This window comes from Protopterus annectens, chromosome 4.part1 (genome assembly GCF_019279795.1).
Source record: "Protopterus annectens isolate FY-2018-M chromosome 4.part1, PAN1.0, whole genome shotgun sequence".
In the NCBI taxonomy this organism is placed as follows: domain Eukaryota; kingdom Metazoa; phylum Chordata; order Ceratodontiformes; family Protopteridae; genus Protopterus; species Protopterus annectens.
In genome coordinates, this window is record NC_056734.1 from 581,635,999 (window position 1) to 581,655,415 (window position 19,417).

Sequence of the window (19,417 nt, forward strand, 5' to 3'; positions counted from 1 at the left end):
CACCAGTAACAAAGTGCAGTATGAAGGCTGCTGGAAAAACCTCTCAAAGACGGTCGGCAGTAGAAATCACTTTAATATCAAGGTGATATTAAAGTGATTTCTACTGCCAACCGTCTTTGAGAGGTTTTTCCAGCAGCCTTCATACTGTACTTTGTTACTAACATCTAAAAGCCAGTAGAAGAGAATATCCTTTCCATGACTGCCCTGCAAAGTGGAAACAATTGCCTACTAATATCAAAAAAATAAACATCTAAATATCATTGCAGAACAGATTTATTTGTCCACAGACACATTGATTGGATGGTAGTGATGGGGATGTGGGTATGGGTAAAGTTTGATGTGTGATGAGGTCTTTGCTGGTGAGAAAAAGGGTAAAGGCTAGGAGGAAATGGTATACTGCAGGAAGTGAGATAAGGATAGGGAGAGTATCTTTCTAAGATCAGTTTGGATTTGTTTGAGCCTCTTTTTGAGTGGTTTTGGTACATCCCTCCCTTCCTTCTCTTCTTTTGTGTTTTAGTATGGATTAGAGGATGGGGTTATAGTACATAATAATGAGCCAGAGTAAGATGATTTCATCGTGAACAACTCCTCTTCTGTCCCCCTCCGGCCTTTTTTCTGATGCTTTGGCCATCCAGAAGTGAATAGGCAAATACTGCTTCAGAAGTTTTGATGGTGTATTCAAAGTGAGCAGTGGGATTTAACAGTACTTGTATGGGGATGGAAGGTGTGAATTTCCATCGTGTCAGCAAAAATGTCTTTTATTTGGTTTTAGACCTGCTATATTACTATGTTCATGGTAATTAATTCTAATGCATTAAACTGGGGTGTTTTGCCACTGCAACTAGTTTTAATAAAACTGGTTGCAATGACAACATTTTGGTGTGTGATTTTATAAGGTGTCTTTGAATAAACAGACAAACAGAATTTGGAAAGCAACTTAAAAAAAAACACTTTGACAACATTTAAAACTGATCCTGTATTCCTTTATAAATGGTGGCATCTGCAGTCTCACTTTCTTTGTCCTACCTCCGGGTCTGCAAACTGCTTGAGGTATGCTGTTTTAATGTTCCTGTCAATGTTATTTTGTTAGATATAGATATAAATATATAGGTAGTTACCTCAGTACTTCTTTACTGTTGTATCTACAACATTACCTTACCTTTTCACTACACTTGAGGGTGACTGGGGGATTATTGCAAACTCATATTTTCCATTAATCAAAATATCCATCTCTCAAAGACTGCTTGTTCAGATTTACAAATTATAAATTGTAATGTTCACTGAATATAACTAATATCCCTATACATCTCTTTTGCTATGATTTATTGTCTAATTAAGCATCAAGTCATTTGAGCTTTTACTTTCTCTGCTAAATGAATACTAACTGTAACGTAACATGCTGGAAGAACTGTATGGCAGGTCATAAACTTGTCTTCTGAAGTTTCATGCACATACAATCTCCTCCTCTCTCTCACACACACACACACACACACACACACACACACACACACACACACACACACACAGCATCTGAGCTACACACTTTCTGGAATTTTTTAGTGTCTTTTTAGCCAGTATGAAAGAAAATGTGTATTACTCTCTTTAGGGAAAAGTGAATATTTACACACTGTATCTAATGTCAGTAACTTAATTATTCTGTGTGAAGGGCTGATGTTAGTCTGAAAGCTTGAGTAATTGCCAAACATATGTTGATCAAATAAAAATGCATTAATCACCTCTGTGTTACAGTGCTTTAGTGTTTAAAATACTTTTGTGAGATATGTTGAACTTTTCTTAATGTCAGGACTAGAGTCTGAATTTCAAGAGTTTATCTAACAGAGTATATATTTAATATTTTTCCAAGTGTGCCCTGTTTCCATATTGTTTTTTTTTTTTTTTTACTTTGGAAATATCTTTTTAACACTTGCAGACAAAAAACGTATGTTCATGTTTAACAGTGCGGTCTTGCCAAGTAAAATAAATCATTCAAATAAAAAGGAAGATTAGAAATTGCAAATACATTTTATGGTGGTATTCTCAAATGCTACCTTTAAGAGAGGAATGCAGCAAGTATATATGGCAATTTGTTAAAAATACACTGATGCTTTTCCATATGTGTTGTAACTTATACATTCTAAACGTTGTGTTTAGCACCAAAACAAAACATCCCTTTGTTACAGTAACATTTATTATTCACTCAAAGTCATATACTTCTTGTACTTGAGACTGACCTCAGAATTTTTTAGACAAGACAAAAATACTTATCCCTTGGTTTTATGTCACTTTTGAATAATGATTTTCATTTTAACTGGAGTTTTTAACTTCTGTTTTGCAGCTCTATTCAATCTGATCCCTGTTGGTTTGCGTGTGGTAGCAATTCAAGGAGTGAAGGCAGGCCTGTATATAGCAATGAATGGTGAAGGCTTTCTGTACAGTTCAGTAAGTCCTGTTTTCACTTATTCTGTTAAGGATAATTAAATAATGCATGCTGTATATTAAACGAATCTTGTTCTGTTCTTTACTAGAAAACATGTGACCATACTTTTAATTTCAATTTAAGTTCATATCTCTCCAGATTAGAAAGTGACCTTGCATGTAAAGCATATAAGGCTTTAACTCTTGACACTTCTCAGCATGGGCAATTTACTGATTTTCATAATGAGTTCATTCATTATACTCTAAATACCCTGTATTTGTTATCCTTAATTTATGACTTTCAGTCTTTGCTTTCAGTAGTATAGCATAACTAGCAAACGAGTGAATGAACATTAGGAATAATAAGGAATTATACAGTATATTCTGAATTTAGCTGAGATAACCTTGTGTGCTATACCCTTTTGCTTTAGCTTTCTAAATTAAATTACTTGATTACTTTTGAAGATCAATCATCTCAGTATAGCAGTCAAAGACAAAGACATTATTACAGAGTCCATACAAATTCTGTGTAAAACTAATGTACATCTCATATTGATGAACCATTGAGAGTTTTGCTGAACATGATTGCAACGGGCATCTACTAAAGCAACATTTTCAGTTCAGATAAGTAACTAAGCAGATTTGTTGTGCCCTCTTGGTAAATGACCTTGGTAGACGTTGTAGTCCTAGCATATTAGTTTTTATGTCTTTTAAATAAAATTTTACATATTTTAAATAAAATATAACACTTAGGCTTGTTTGTACCAAGTTGAACTGAGGTGGGCTATCAGCTACAATGCTGATTCTGAGTTTCCAAAAAACATAAGTTGCCTGTTTTTTTTTTGGCTTACTTATACTATTTACTGCACTTTTTATTGCCTGCTGCCTACTTTTATACTGTTATCTGTTTACTGTGTACTAAACTACTCTGTTATACTGCAATTACCTGCTACACTGTGCCTGTAAAATCAAATTTTATTTCTGTTTTCACTGTTTAGTAAGATTTCTTGTTATTTGCACTGCTTGTTAAGTATTTACTGGTATTTTTTCACAGTTTTAAAGCTATCTGTTCTGCCTGCTCTAGTTTTTCCACCAAGCAGTATTTAATTAACTGATCTGTTAACTGTTTAAATAATTCTTTAGAGCCTCCTGGCTTATTTACTGCTGTTTTAAACATTTTTCAGTGTCTCACTGCTATTTTTCTGCTGTGTTAAACATTCTCTAGTGTTTCCCACTGAAACTATGGTAGCTAGTAGCTGTAGCATAGTCCAGATCCAGGCCAGCTGCTTCTGGAACTGTTTGTAGTGGTTTGTTTGTTCTGAGCATATTTTCCAGGCAATCTTGGATTGGAAGGGGCCTGTCTGCACTTTTGTGAGAGAATTATGTTTGACTGGCACCTGCCTGGTAAAGGGATGATGGTCTAGGGCTTGGAATAAGCATCCTCATTGGTCCTTTTGAATTTTGTTAGAGTGTTTTTTTTCAAATTTAGCTTCTGTCTGCATTTGAGCAGGTTTCTGCTTGTTGCACATCATGCAGCACTGTGCACTACCGCACAATTGTGTGCCAAAGCCGGGCAGTTAAATTCAACAAATTTTCCCTTAAACCCCTGGCAGAAATATGCATTCACTGAGTTCCTCCATGATCATTTCTGAAAATCCACCCCTATTGACAACAGTCTTCAACCTAGCATTATGGACAGTTGGAATACCCTTGTTTCGCCTGCCAGTCTTGTTGACTTGGGTCTCTTGAAGCAGTGTAGCAATTGCATCATGTACACAGACAACCCTCTACTAATAACGCAGTCTAGTACAGAGATGTATTTACACCAAGAATCTAGAATCCATGCTCTGTCTCTCACTCAAATACAGTAACATAGAAAAGGTTGTCAACTCACTCACCACTGCATATTCACATAGTACCACTACTCATACACATAGTACACATCAAACACATAAATCCACATGCTTGGAGGTTTTCTCAAAAAACATAAAGAAACACCAGAGACCTCCAAAACACAAGTCTACTACAGCTAATACAGTTTCCACAGCACCCATGACACATAGCAACACCACTGTGTCACCCACCAAGTCCATAAGGCACAACACTCAAAAACCAAGATTGTTTATCATTGGAGACTCAATAGTGAGACACACAGATGTCCCACTCACCAGGTTAGACAAGGAGAAAGTCATAGCCAGCTGCCTGTCCAGTGCCAGGATTCTCTAAATCACACGTACTCAGGTCTCTCAGCAACAAGTACCATTATGACTCTGTCATAGTATATGATCATGTGAATGTCCTGAGATGTACCTCACTGGACTATATGAAGAGAGACATATTTGTGCTTGTGTATGTGTCCCAGGCAGGCATGTCCCCTGCCTTGAGCAGCATACTGCCCTCACCTAGAATGATGCTGCAGTATAAACAAAAAATGACTGATTTTAATAATTAGCTTTGTTTTTGGTGTCATTCCAAGGACATCCAGTTCTTGTCTGCCTGGGAAGCCATGGTTGACAAACCTTGCTGCGTTGCCAGAGATGGTTTGCACCTGGCACCCATAGGCTTTTGTCTGCTGCCAATGGCTCTTGCCTCCCCATAGTGCCTTTTTTTAGGCAAGGTCTCGAAAACAACATTACTGATGTGAAATTAACCAATCAGAACAAAATAAAGGTCATGCTGTTAAATTTTATGACTTTAAACAAAAAAATCTACTCCCTGGAAGCACTTCTGTCACTAGAAGATTTAGATGCATGTGCAGTCACAAAAACCTGGTTTAAGGCCTCAGAGAACACCCCAGCCCTGCAAGGCTACAATGCCTTCCATGTCTTTAGACCACATAAAGAATGTGTGAAAACAAAAGGAGGGGATGTTTCAGTCTACATCAGAAAGTAAGTCACCTTATGTCTAGTTAGACTAGACAATACCATGGAGTTACTCCAGGTCCAGGTTACAGTGGATAAGACCCCCCATTCAAGTCCTAGCTAGTTATAGATCCCTCTCCATGTCTTACTAACCAAACTGAAAGCAATCCAGATTTTACCAACACACGAGTTATGGGGGATTTCAGTTATCCAACCATCAACTGAGAAGCCTACTCTAGCACAAACTCGCTAAAACAAAAGTTCATTGGCTTTGTGAATTCAAATGCTCTGAAGAAAATTGTCCATATTCTGACAAAAGGAACAAACATTCTAGATCTGGTCCTCACCAACATGTCAAACAGGTGCACAACTGCAACCGTTGAATCCTCATTAGTTAAAACAAACCACAAATCAGTCACTTTCAAACTGACACCAACAACAGAACTCACAAAGAGTGAAATCAGACGAAAAAACTTCACTATGGCAAACTATAACCTTCTACGTGAAGGTGTAAATAATTCTAAGCCCCAGCCCAAGCTGAAACTGCTAACTATGCTAAAGATTACACTAAAGCCCCACAATCACTTGCATAAGTGTATAAATTTGGCTGTATCAGACAGAATCAAAGTCAGAGCCTAGAGTAAAATCAAGCTGCCATGGTGGACTTCCAGCAACAACAAACACTACAATAAATGCAAAAAAATGCTGCCCAGAAAAACAAAGACAAGGACCCAGCATTGGAAAAGCACCCTCCTCAGCCTTAACAGGGAAATAAGACAACTTGTCAAATCATCCAAGAGCTCCTTTAAGAGAAACCTAGCAAGTACTGCCAAGGATAAATATAAGGCCTTTTACAGCTATGTACATAACCTAAAGCGTAGGACCCAAGCATGTTCATGGAACATATCATTATGGACCTCATAAATAAAGGAATAGGTGACCTTAAAACCCTGGACCCTACTCAATTGGTCTTCATGAAGGGCAGATCTTGCCTTTTAAATCTCGTGGACTTCTTTGAAAGTGTGACCAAGGCCACTGATGAGGTCAAATCTGTGCACACAGCATACCTCAGCTTGGCAAAGGCTTTTGATGCAATCCCACATTCAAGCATTGCCAATATATGTATTAAACTGAATGTAACCCCCTTCATTGTAAGATGGGTTGCCAACAGGCTCACAAGCCAGACACATACTATCAATGTGGGGGACTGCACATCAACCAGCAGACCTGTTACAAGTGAGGTGCCACAGGGGTCAGTGCTGGGCCCCCTACTGTTTGGCATATACTTCTTAGCAGTTCAGGTCAAAACTAAAGGGTTGTGGCTGACCAAGTCTGCAAACGACTGCAAACTAGGTGCAATCATTGAATCCCCAGATGATGTCAGTATACGCCAAGATGGTCTCACACAGACCAGCAACTGGTGTATTACTCACGGTCTCAAACTGATTGCAAAGAAATGTGTCATCATACCTTTTGGCAAAAACAATGTCCCTTCACAGTATCAAATCAACAACGATACATAAGTACCCATGAAGTGGTAAGGGACCTGGGATCACAGATTGACCATGACCTTAACTTCGACCACCACGTGCCTACCATTGCAAGGAAAGCTTTCCACATAGCTCACTTGATTAGTAAAAGTGTCACCTCTACAGCTAAAGAAGTTATAACCCCCTATACTCGGCACTTATCTGACTCATAATTGAGTATAATGCCCTATTCAATATGTACCATACTAAGCATTCACAGCAATTAGAAAGGCCTCAGAGGTTTCTAACAAAGAAGATCAAGGGCCTCCAACGTATGCCTTACACGGACTGACTGAAATCTCTGTCTCTATACTACATATCGTATAGACTTCTTAGGGTTGACTTATGCCTGGCCTACAGAGCAACCCAAGACCCAAACCTGATGAACTTACTGCATATCTGTAAATAAAATGGGTCTAAGGCTACCCATTCCAGGAACTTAAATATGGCCTGCGACTTAAATAGGACATGCTGGAGGGACAGATTTATCTCCCAGCAACTGCCACGGCTTTGGAACAGGCTACCAATTCATTTGGAGCAGAGTACCTCTATGACATTGTTCAAGAGGAACCTGGTTGAGTGGATGGGACACCATAAATTCTTACCGGGGATAGCACTCACAACCCTCCTGGACATGGGCAGTCATCACTAAATGCAATCTTAGATATTGACTAGTACCTCTACGGTATTACATTGGGTTGAAATGTCTAGGCTTAAAATGACCTCCAGGTTGATAGCCTAATAATCTCATATGATCCTATGCACAGCAAATTTGACAGACTATCAGGAATGTAGCCTAGTGCCAGACAGAAAAAAAATCATCTTATATGTTATTACTTGCACATACAAAAGCAAACAGATTACGTGTATCCTGAGGAAAAACGTACATTGTATCAAGTAGTGTTTCAACAAGAGGGACACATTTATTTATTGATTTTAATTATTCAAGTCCCACATCATTGAAACTTGTGTAATGTTTTAGTTTTTGTACATTGTAAGCAATAGGTTTGGCTGGAATATTAGTGCATGTTTAGTTAAAGATATGATATTTCAAGAATATTTTGTTGAAACAAGACTTTAGAGTGTTTTAAAATATATGCAGATGTAATACATTATAATACAGCAAGTTTTTATGATATCACTGATCAGAGTAACTAAATTTTCCACTTATTTCTTGTGTCCTGCGATCATAGCATTACTCTGTATATATGAGTAATGCAAAGGTTTGTGGTATAGACGTGCTTCAACTCTGCTAAAAAAATTGTTCTTCAGTAATTTGAGTGTCAGTGGTTTGTATGTCCATGGTTTTAGTATTGATGAAGGGAGGTTTGTTGAACTTGTAAGTAATCACCCAGAAATAGTAACTTGTGTGATAAGGTGTAGCTCCATCATCAAATAACGGAAATACTAACATCCAACAGTGATACAGCCAAGCAGTAATACTCCTATTGTGCAGATATACTCATAGATGCTGTCTTACTGACATTTATCTTCATATGCAGATGTGAGATGATAAGCAGAACGCCAAGTGTACCAGTGTTGTCATAAATTCAAATTTGTCTTTGGGAGTATTTTTGAAGGGGCATACCTTACTGCAACATAGCTTCTATCATAATGCATTACAGCTTCAGGAGCTCACTGTAACACACTAGTTTGCGCTTTCTACATAAGTGTTGCAAATGGTGGTTACATTTATAAAATGCATTTCATCATGGCTATGTGGCTGTGTTAACATGTACTTAACTTAGGTTCAGGACCATTCTGTACAACCATTACATACTATCTCAATTTTCACTTTTAAACTACTTGTACATATTTTGGGTTGACTAATTTGAGTGCAGCATTCAGGATGGCTGTCAGACTCATTAACTAACTGTGCCACAATAGCTTATCTTAGTATTCTGAAGGTCGCTCATTCTATTGTTTCTTTTATCACATACACTAGATCATTGTCTTTTAAATAGTAGTGATTGTCACCTCCATATGGTTTCTCAGACATCTTTCTTCTGAATATCAGAGATCTCTGATTTTAGTTACTTTTCCTTGTTTTTATTGTTTACAGTGAGCAAAACATCCATATTTTCACTCAATAGTGTCAGATTGCCACTTAGTGTGTTTTTCATTTGTGGTAATATGTGACATGGGCTATTTTTTTTTCTAAAGGAAAGGCTGAAAGCAAAAAGGCCTAGTCATGTGTGATGCTTTTTTTTCTGAAGAATGTTACTTACCTTCTTAAATGTTAGCTGCACAGCATGTGGCATTTTTGCAACCTTTAAATGTTTGTTCATATTTTTACAAACCTGTGGGTGTTACATGTGTATTTTATTAATGACTCCCCCTGGGATTCCGGATATTGGCAAAGGCTCTTGCCACCCCCATAGTGCCTTTTTTAGGCAAGGCTCAAATTCTAAACCTACCACCCTAGAACACAAAAAAGGAAAAAAACTAAAGGTAATGCTGCTCAATGCCAGAAGTCTAAATCTCAAAATGCACGCACTCGAGGCCCTTCTCAGTATGGAGAACATCGATGTCTGTGCTGTGACAGAAACCTGGTTCAAGGCTCCTGAGAGCACCCCAGCGCTATCAGGTTTTACCTCATATCATGCTCCGCCCCAAAATCCGGACAATACCAAGAAAGGAGGGGGGGTATCCATATTCATCAAGGACACCCACACCTCAAGACTGGTGACAACACACGATGCATCGGAGACCATCCAGGTGCAATTAACCATAGGCAAGACTGCTCTGCAAATTGTAGCATGTTACAGGCCACCCTCACAAACTCAGGAACCTCACATGGCCTTCCTGGAAACACTAGAGGGGATAAATGTATCACCAAACACCATCATACTAGGTGACTTCAATTACCCTAATATAGACTGGGAACACTACTCAAGCCCAAACACCCTAGCCCAAAAGTTCCTGGAATTCATAAACTCAAATGCCATGGAACAACTAGTCACCATCCCCACAAGAGGAGATAACATACTTGATCTCATCATCACGAACATGGGAGCACAATGTTCAACACCGGAAGTATACCCCTCACTGGTGAGATCAGATCACAAACTAATCTCGCTGGAGGTCCTCATCCCACCCCCACCTGAAATAAAAAAGACCACAGTAAAGAACTTCTCAAGCCGACTTCACACTTCTAAAGACTAGCGTGGTCTCCTTTCAGGGCCCCGAGCCGGCGGAAAACAATACTCAAGCCGCTGAATCACTTACAAATGCCTTCTACCAGCACCTGCAGGACTGCATGGATAAGGCAATCCCAAGCAAAACAAAGACTCTTTGTACCAAAGGCAAGCGTCCAGTCTGGTGGACCCCAGCCATAAACAAACTCTACAACAAAAGGAGGAAGCTACTACAAGATAGAGCAAAATCCTTAAAAGGTAAGACACCCTTGATCACTATAAATAAAAAACTAAGAGCTCTCATAAAATCATCCAAAGCAAATTTCGAGAGAAAAATAGCTAAAGACTCAAAAGACAATCATAAGGCCTTCTTTAGCTATGTTAGAAACCTAGGAGGAAACTCCCAGATATGCTCAGAACTAGTTCAAAATGATGTGAAGATTACTGATCCTACAGACATTGCCAACATACTGGCTGACAGGTTCAGTGCAAACTTCTCCTCCCCCAAAAGGAGAGATATCTATACCAAACGAGTGCAGCCCCCCAAACATCTCCAGCGCCCAAGTGAGAACTGCTCTCACCAAAGCAAAAAACCCAGCATCCATGGGACCTGATGGTGTCCCCGGCTGTGTGCTCCACGAACTCAATGAGGAATTAAACCCACAGCTAGGACAACTGTTTAATCAAAGTCTTACCTCTGGATACGTACCCAGGGAGTGGCGCACTGAAACTGTGGTCCCACTTCACAAAGGCGGTGCCTCCACAGACCCTGGAAATTACCGGCCCATTAGCTTGACAAGCCTTATCTGCAAAGCCATGGAGAGGATCATAATGGACCTCATAAATAAAGACATAGGGAATTTGCAGACTTTGGATCCAACCCAGTTTGGCTTTGTCAAAGGCAGATCATGCCTTTTAAACTTGGTTGACTTTTTCGAAACAGTCACCAAAGCCATTGATGAGGGAAAGGCAGTCCATACAGCCTACCTCGATCTGGCTAAGGCCTTCGATACAATACCCCACTCGGGTATCATTGAAAAACTCATCAGCTTAAATGTTAACCCATACATCACAAGATGGGTTGCAAACTGGCGGAGTGACAGAACCTACAGGGTCAGAGTTGCTGGCGCCATGTCAGACTCAAACCCTGTCACAAGTGGTGTCCCACAGGGCTCAGTCCTGGGCCCACTCTTGTTTGGCATCTACTTTTCCGAAGTACAAGCAAACACAGGAGGGTTATGGCTGACAAAGTTTGCAGATGACTGCAAACTGGGCGCCATAGTAGAAAACACATCTGACACAGATATCCTTCAGAAGGGTCTCACAGAAACGGATAACTGGTGCCAGAACCACAGCCTAAAGTTAAATGCCAAAAAATGCATAGTCATACCCTTCAGGAAAAACAAGATTACCCCTAGCTACCAAATAGGTGGCAATCCACTGAGCACAGAAGAAGTTATCAGGGACCTGGGGACCCAGGTTGATAGTAGTCTGTCATTCGACACCCATGTAGCTAAAGTAGTTAGGAAAACCTTCTACATTGCCCACCTTATCATGAAGGGATTCTCATCTAGATCAAGGGAGGTCATTGTCTCCCTTTACTCATCACTCATCAGACCAATGATTGAGTACAATGCCCCATTCGGAATGTATCTGACCCGACACTTGCAGCAGCTGGAGAGGCCACAAAAGTTCCTCACCAAAAGGATAAAAGGTCTCAAAAATCTGTCCTATGCTGCCCGACTGAAAGAACTCCAGCTCTATTCAGTCGCCACCGCTGCTCAGAGGTGACCTTTGCCTAACATACAAGGCCATGTCAAACCCAGATTTGATGAATATGCTTCACCTCAAAAAATATAGATCCATCAGAGCCACAAGGGCGGGAGACTTAAACCTCGACACGGCTATTAATAGGACATGCTGGAGGGATAGATTCATCACCCAAAGACTCCCTATGCTGTGGAACAAAATCCCGGTACATGTGAGGCAGAGCACCTCGCTGGCCTTGTTCAAGAGAAATCTTGACCAATGGATGGGAGATCGCAGATATACCCCAGGGATTACCTCAGTGTCACTGCTCGACAGAGGCACAGCAAAATAATGGGTATAGTTCCCCATACTAAAGGGGTGGCGTAAGCCACAAAACTATGGGCTAGGCTTGTAAATGCCCTCGGGCAGATAGCCTAGTATGAACCTATGAACCTATGAACCTATAAACAGACTCATTCACTTTTGTACACTCAGCAAGACTTTGAATAATCAGGAAAGCAATTTGTAAGTTTCAGGAATGCTGTCTCCTGAATTAAGTAGTTTGTACTCATGATTCTTCTTCTTCTTCTTTCGGCTTTTCCCAGTTAGGGGACGCCACAGCGGATCACCTGACTGCTCATGATTGGCAGTGGAGTTAAAATCCAATTATCTGCATTTTTAATAAGATGAAATAATAAAATTTGACATTTTTTTAGCTAAACTTAAGTTGAGAATGATTGTGCTGCCCTACATATTTGTTGGAAGTGGTTGCTAGAACACATTGTTCTACAAATGTTTACATGAGGCATGGTATTCTGTGTCACCTCTTTTCTATCAAATGTAGCTAAATAGAAAAATGTTGTATTAAGGAAAAACATCCTGATGTGCAAGAATACATAGAACTGTCATATGTATAATTAACAGATATTCTTCATATTGATCACTGTAACAGTAGCTTTAGCTATATGGGTTATATACTGCTGAGGATAAAACAGCCGGTCAGCTCATAAAGCACTGTCCATGTACTCAAACTGTTAAGCAGCTTGAGCTGAGCTGACTAAAAAATGATTTTGTGTGCAAAGCCCTTTAGAGCTTTACTGCTGCCAAAGAGTACACTCCTCTGATGCTTTTGAGGATTGATGGTTGGCTTGTGCTTTCCTTTGCTGAGCAAATAAATTCCCTTTGAAAAAAAAAAAAAACTTCAATTTTCTTAATATTTTTGTAGTTTTTTTACTTTCCTTTTCAGTAAAGTTATTTTAAAGGTAGGAGTATTGTGTTGGACTGTTGTGAAACTGTAAAGTTCTTTTAAACAGAGCACTCATTGTTTTCGGTCAGCTTGAAAGTAGTGTAAACTAAATGAAAACATATTTCCTATGGAGAAATTCTGTTTATTTTTCTATTGTGGGGCTCCCATATTATTTTAAAGTGCTTTTTACTGTGTTTTAATAACAAAAAAATAAGTTTTGCAACAATTAATTTTACAGGCATTTGTTGCTTGTTCTCCATGGAAAAAAGGCACCATCTTCTGCTTGATCATGGAACAGATTGGCAGTTCCATGGCTGGTACTTCCTCCGGCCACAAAAAGAAACATTTAAAGAAATTGCCTTTGCCGCCACAGCAGACTAGCAATTTACCTCAGCCATAGGTAGATGACTCTGCTGTGGCTATTTGTTGTACCTTGGAACACTTATATTTTATGCCGGATTCCCTCTGGTGTAGCACTTGCACTGCAACCACTATGGACCAGGGGTTAGCCATGCCCTCTGCATCGGTTGGAGTTCCCTCACTGGGCAAGGGAGAACCACTCTTGTCGGACCTGGGAGAGATAACAGGGAAGTTTTCCCTGCAGTGTCAAAATGCTGTGTATCCCTCAGGAAGCAGCAGCTGCCATAAGTAAAATGGTTTTCCTAATTTTTCCTATCAAAAAGGAAGCAGAAAACCAATCATGTATCTACTCCTCCTGAAATTTGTTTGGATAGGAGTAGTTTACTAGGACTTGCTCATGGTTTAATTCAGGCTATCATTCCTTCTTATAAAGTACTTTCTGGTAAAAGCAATAAGGATTCCTCTTTTCCTGAAGAGATTCAAGATTCTGAACCTGAACAGGAAGATGAAGGGGTGGATTCAGGGCTTTGTCCTTAGAACAGGTTGCTCTTTCTCTTTCTCTGAGAATATTGCTAGAATGTTCCAGTGTTTTCTGTGGGAGAACATTGATGTTTCTCAGTCCCTCAGAGAATACTATAATTTATTACAGAAAGATTTTCCAGAACCTACACCCATTCTTCCTGTTTTGTCAGCTTTAGAGGATGCCTGTGTTTCTGCCTGCAATTTCCCTGTTAGTTAGCCAGCTGCTCCTCAGGCTTTTAAATTTTTATATACTATTCCCAAACCTGACCTAGCAGCTATAGCCTTAGCTGATTCCACTGCTGCTAAACACTCATTTAATTCCAATCCTACTTTTTCTAATAAGGATGGGAAAATATTGATAGGTATGGGAAAATGTGTAATAGTTTGTTCTTACAAACTGTAAAAGTATGAGGAATGTTTTATGTGCAGTTTCTTCTTGTGAAGAAAAATCTACATTAAATAAACTACATTTCTTATGCTGCACAGATTGATATTCATTGTTTGCAGCATGTGTGTATGATTCTGCTGTCAGTTCTCACAGGGCTGTGGCCACTTACTGTTTTAAGGAGGTTTGCTTGGATGCATTCTCATAACCTCCCTGATGATATAAAAATGAGATTTTAAATTCTCCCTTGGATAGAGGTTTAGAGTTTGACTCCTCTGCTGCAGAGGTGATCAAAAGTGTGATGAAACTAGTAAGCTGATCCAGAGAATCTGTAAGATTTTCAACCAGTCTTTTCCAAATTTTCCAAGGGATTTTCTTTCTCCACATACAACTTTGGCAAAAAACAGAATAGACACTCAACATATTTTAGATAAATGTATGTTTAAGAAAAAGTGGCAAGGAGGTTCCAAAAAGAAGTTTTGAATCTCTCAAAACCAAGGACAGTTCAATAAGGCTGAATAACTATTCAAGAAGCCTTTTGCCCCCCCCCCCATCTTGGCCCCCTTTTTCTTTCAGAAAGTCTGAATCTCCATTTTTCTGTTTAACAGATTTTTTTCAGAAAATTATTTATCAGAGTTACAGATGGCAGTGTGAAGAAATCCTGTTTTCTGGGTGAGGGTCATTTCTCATTCTCCAGATCAGACTCTTTTGCTTCTACCAGTTCGTCTTCACATGCTATCCGAAGCAGTGAGAGGACCAGTTCCTCCTTCCAAACTGGGGATGTTCACAGTGCCAAAGAAGGAAAGAAAGTGCTTAGAGATCAGTTCTGGAAATTTCTTTCCTAAATGTGTTTGTGATAGTGCTCAAATTCAAAAGGATGCCACTTCACAACCTGTTACCTCTTCTTCCTCTGCCAAGTTTCCTGGCAAAGCTAAACATAAAATATGCTTATGATCACATCCCTGTTTATCCAGACTTAACATGTTACTTAAGGTTTTGTGTGTCTGGATCACATTATCAATTCTCTGCTTTACCTGTTGGACAGTCCCATGCACCAAGAGTATTTACAACGTTTCTGGCTGCAATAATAGCACATTGCAGGCTACAGGGTATCAGCATTTTTCCATATTTATATGACTTGCTTATCTTTGCAGTCTTTTTTCAAAATGTCAGGAATCTCTTTCTCAGGTGAGCGACCTCTTGCTCAAGCTGGGATTTCAAAAGAACATTCAAAAGTCTTTATTGACTCTTATTCACACAGTTGTGTTCCTGGGATGTCAACTAGACAGCTTATTTCAAAGAACTTTTCTTCCACATGATAAAATAGATCTTTATTTAGATCTATTTCTCAGTTTTTCTACTCAGACTTTGGTCACTGTGAGGGAATACCTCAGGATTTTGGGTCTCATGTCTTCTATGATACTCATTATACCCCTGGCAAGGTGACAGATGAGCAAGATACAGTCATATCTGAAATATCTGGTCCCAGCATCAATACCCATTATCTTTTCATGTACCAGTAATGGCATTTTTCAGAAGAGAAATCTTTTGGTGGAGAAAATAGATTTCATTAAATTTGTGTCTCCACTTCCCCCTCCCTGCTCTAATGTAGTCAGTCACCACAAATTCTTCAGACTTTGTCTTGGAAGCATATTTTGGCGGGATAAAAATGCAGAGGGTATAGGACACCAAGGACAGATGCAAGCACATAAATATCAAGGAAATGCTTTCCCTGATCAAGGCACTCAACTCTGTGAACCATCTCTGAACCCAGGACCTCTTCAAGTGAGTACAGACAATACCACAGTCATGTGATATATCAACAAGAAAGGGGTGAACCAGGTTGGATCCCAATTTACAGTCTAGCCTTGTTAACTTGGGATGTTGCTTCATGCACTGTGTCACTCTACAGGCATCCTTCATTCTGTCAGAGTAAAATTGTGTGGCAGGCAAGTTTAGCAGGAGCAGGACAGTCCCTCTTGAATGGAGATTAGATTAGGGGATCTTTCAACAAGATTTGATTTTCTGTGGGGATTTCCTCAAGCCGACCTCTTTGCCTTCTCTCTGATTAATCAACTGGCAGCATTCTGTTTCAGGACTCCATGCAAAAAGGCCTGGAAGGCAAATGCCTTTTTATTTTCTTCGGACAGGACTGTTCCTGTATGCCATAGAACAGTGTGGTGACATCCTTCTGGTCCAGGAAACCGTGGTTCTCCCTTCTTCTGGAAATGGTCAGAGGCAGCTACCACAGGTTTCCTCACAGAATGGGTCTACTCACACAAAAACAGGTGTCTCTGATACATTGTGATGTTACCAATCATCGTCAGTCGACTCCTGGATGATATGGTGAATTCCTTTTAGTCCTTGTTTCCTGAGGAAGTGCAGCAGATACTAACGAAGGCAAGAAGGCCTGCTACTCAAAAATCACATATTAGCAAATGGTGAAGAGTTTCTAGTTCAAACAAAATAAACAGCACCCATTTAGGGATAGATGTTTTCTTGTTAGGCAATATTTGTCTGAGTTACTATCCTATGGCCTTTCTTATTCCTCTATCAATACTCGATTTATCCACCATTTCAGCAGCATGTCTGCCCACGGATGCTCTTCATTCAAGGCAGTCTTATGTCAAAACATTCTTCTAAGGGTTTTTTTTTTTTATGTAAGAATCCTCCAAGTAAACTGGTGGCCCCTCCATGGGATCTTAATTTTGTGTTAGAGAAACTAACACTTGCTCCATTTGAACTCAGCTATTCTGGCTGACTTGAGGTTATTAACATGAACTCAGTTTTACTAACTGCTCTGACATCTGCGATAAGGGTATCTGGGTTGCAAGCTCTAATGGTGAGTCAAACATACCTCCTTTTCCATTGGGGCAGGTTTTCTTTTAGAACTTATCCTTCTTTTATGCCTAAAGTGGTAGCTTGAGTTTATTTTGAGTTAAAATATCTTCCCATTTTCTTTCCTGAACTGAAAAATGAGGGAGAAAGGATATCCTCCATGCATTGGATGTCCACAGACAACTCGGGTACAATCTTTCAGCTCTTCTAATCAGTTTGTTCATTTCTTGTGACTATAAGAAGAAGGAAGAACCTGTGTCAACACAGACTATTTCCAAATGGTTGTCTCAGGCTATTGCCTTTTGTCATACTCACCATGACAAAGCTATTTCAAGTAATTTACCCATATAGCTAAGGCACTGCAACAGTGATCAATATGAAGTGCATAATATAGCTGTATAAGGTGAACTAACTACAACAGTAGATGTTTGAATAATCACTGCTGCAGTAGCCACTCCCTCCCTCCATCCCCTCTTGTTTTTTTATGCCATGGTGCGGACAAGGGGTTTGCACCCAAATTTATCTTTTACTCAGCTCAGCTTGAGCTTCTTGACAATTTGGACACATGACAGGTGCCTGAAGCTTTGGAAGCTGGCCGGCTGTTATATCCTTGGCAGGATATAACCCATACAGCTAAAGCTACTGCAGTAGTGACCATTCAAACATTTACTCTTATGGTAAGTTCATCTTACGCAATTGTACTTTCCATTATGTCAGAACTTTAACATCACCGATTTATACCTTCCTGGTTATCTGGGCATTTTAGTTACACCCATTCTTCTTTAGTAATCATTTCAAATATTTCACATTAATGTTTAGAAAAAAAGAATAGATGTGAATGAAATATGTAATACTGAGTATAGTATGCAGTATGTGGATGTTTTATCAGTTTCATAAACTAAAATGATCATTTGCTTGAAGTATTTTGAGATTTGATGAAGATTTCAGTCTAACCTTTAAGATATGAAAACATATCTTTCAGGTTTGAAACAATTTAAGTACTTGTTTTCCCTACAATCTGTCACATGTTCTTCCTAAATGCTGTTATTAAGGATAATTTCAAATATTAGTTATGATGTACATTTTATACCAGCTGCTAAAATATTGATATGAAATGTTGCTGTTCAATTTATTTTGAAAATATATCCTCATGAGTACTGATTCTAGAAATAACTAAGTCATGAAGACAGTACTGCATTTTGCGATATTCATCATCTGATAACTGCTGCAGTAAACTTAGCTATATGGGTTATATCCTGCACAGAATATAACAACTAGTAGGCATCAAAGTTAAAGGGCACCTTCTACTTGCCCAGACCATTGAGAGCTCCATCAGAGCTTTCCTGCCACCAAAGAGCACTCTACTTGTGGACTTTCGAGGATCGATGGTTGGCTAGCATTTCTCTATTGATGGGTAGATACATTTCCAATAGGGAAAAGAAACTTACACAATTTAATTAATACTGTTTTTTTTTTTTTTTGCTGGCTATTTAATTTTTGTTGGACTGTCATGTGAAGCTGGAAGACTGCGCTTCTTATATTATTTTTAATGTAAAATTGGTTAATTTAAATTCTATGTTAAAATGTTCTCCTTTTAATGTCTTCAGTGGCTGGGGTAAGTATATGTGGTACTTGTCACTGTGTTCTTTGGTAATAAGCTTTGTACTGACTGCTGCTTTCCATTTTACCCCAAATTACATGCTTCTTTTTCAGCTTTACCATGGAACAACTTACTGGTTCTTCCAGTCTTGGTTCCTCCAGCCACAGAAAAGAAGAACAATTTCAGACAGACTTTGCCCATTCAGCAGGATATTACTGTACCTCAGCTGCAGATGGGAAACTCTGCTGTTGCCATTTCTTGTTCCTCAGACCACTCATGCTGTTCCTTGATTTCTTTTGTTGTAGTGCCTTCAGCCACTGTGGACGAAGGTTTCTACATGTCTCCTGTGGTCTTTGGAGTGTCCTTGATGTGCATGGGAGAACCCCTCTTGCCACATTTGGAGGAAAGAGTGGGAAATGTTTCTTTATCTATTCAGATTGGGTTGCCTGTTCCCTGGGTTGATGTCTCTGATAGGAGATGGCCTACTTCTATGGATATTCTTGTTGAAAAGAAGTAGAAAGTTAAACATTTATCTTCCCCTGTGTCTTTTTGTTTAGACAGGTATGATTTATTTGGCTACGTTCAGGTTGTTAACACTTTTTCATTCTGGAATTACTGCCAAGAAAAGAAAAAAAAATCAAGCAATTCTTAATTTTCTGAAGATTCCCACTGTGATGAACAGGGGAATGGTGGTGAGGGAACAACTTCTCTTTTTTTCTCTCCCCAGGTAACTGATTCTGATTTTGAGGAAAGTATTTCTTCTGGCTCTCCCTTG

The 19,417-nt window shown here is 39.3% G+C and overlaps 1 protein-coding gene across 2 annotated transcripts in view; it reads left to right on the forward strand.

Annotated features, from left to right (window-relative positions):
* Positions 1-19,417, forward strand: part of FGF12 (fibroblast growth factor 12) — a 2,088,810-nt gene that overhangs the window by 1,203,580 nt on the left and 865,813 nt on the right. For both annotated transcript variants that reach the window (XM_044070389.1, XM_044070388.1), the window contains exon 3: positions 2,336-2,439. In XM_044070389.1, the coding sequence (XP_043926324.1) occupies positions 2,336-2,439 (104 nt within the window). The remainder of the gene's footprint in view (positions 1-2,335; positions 2,440-19,417) is intronic.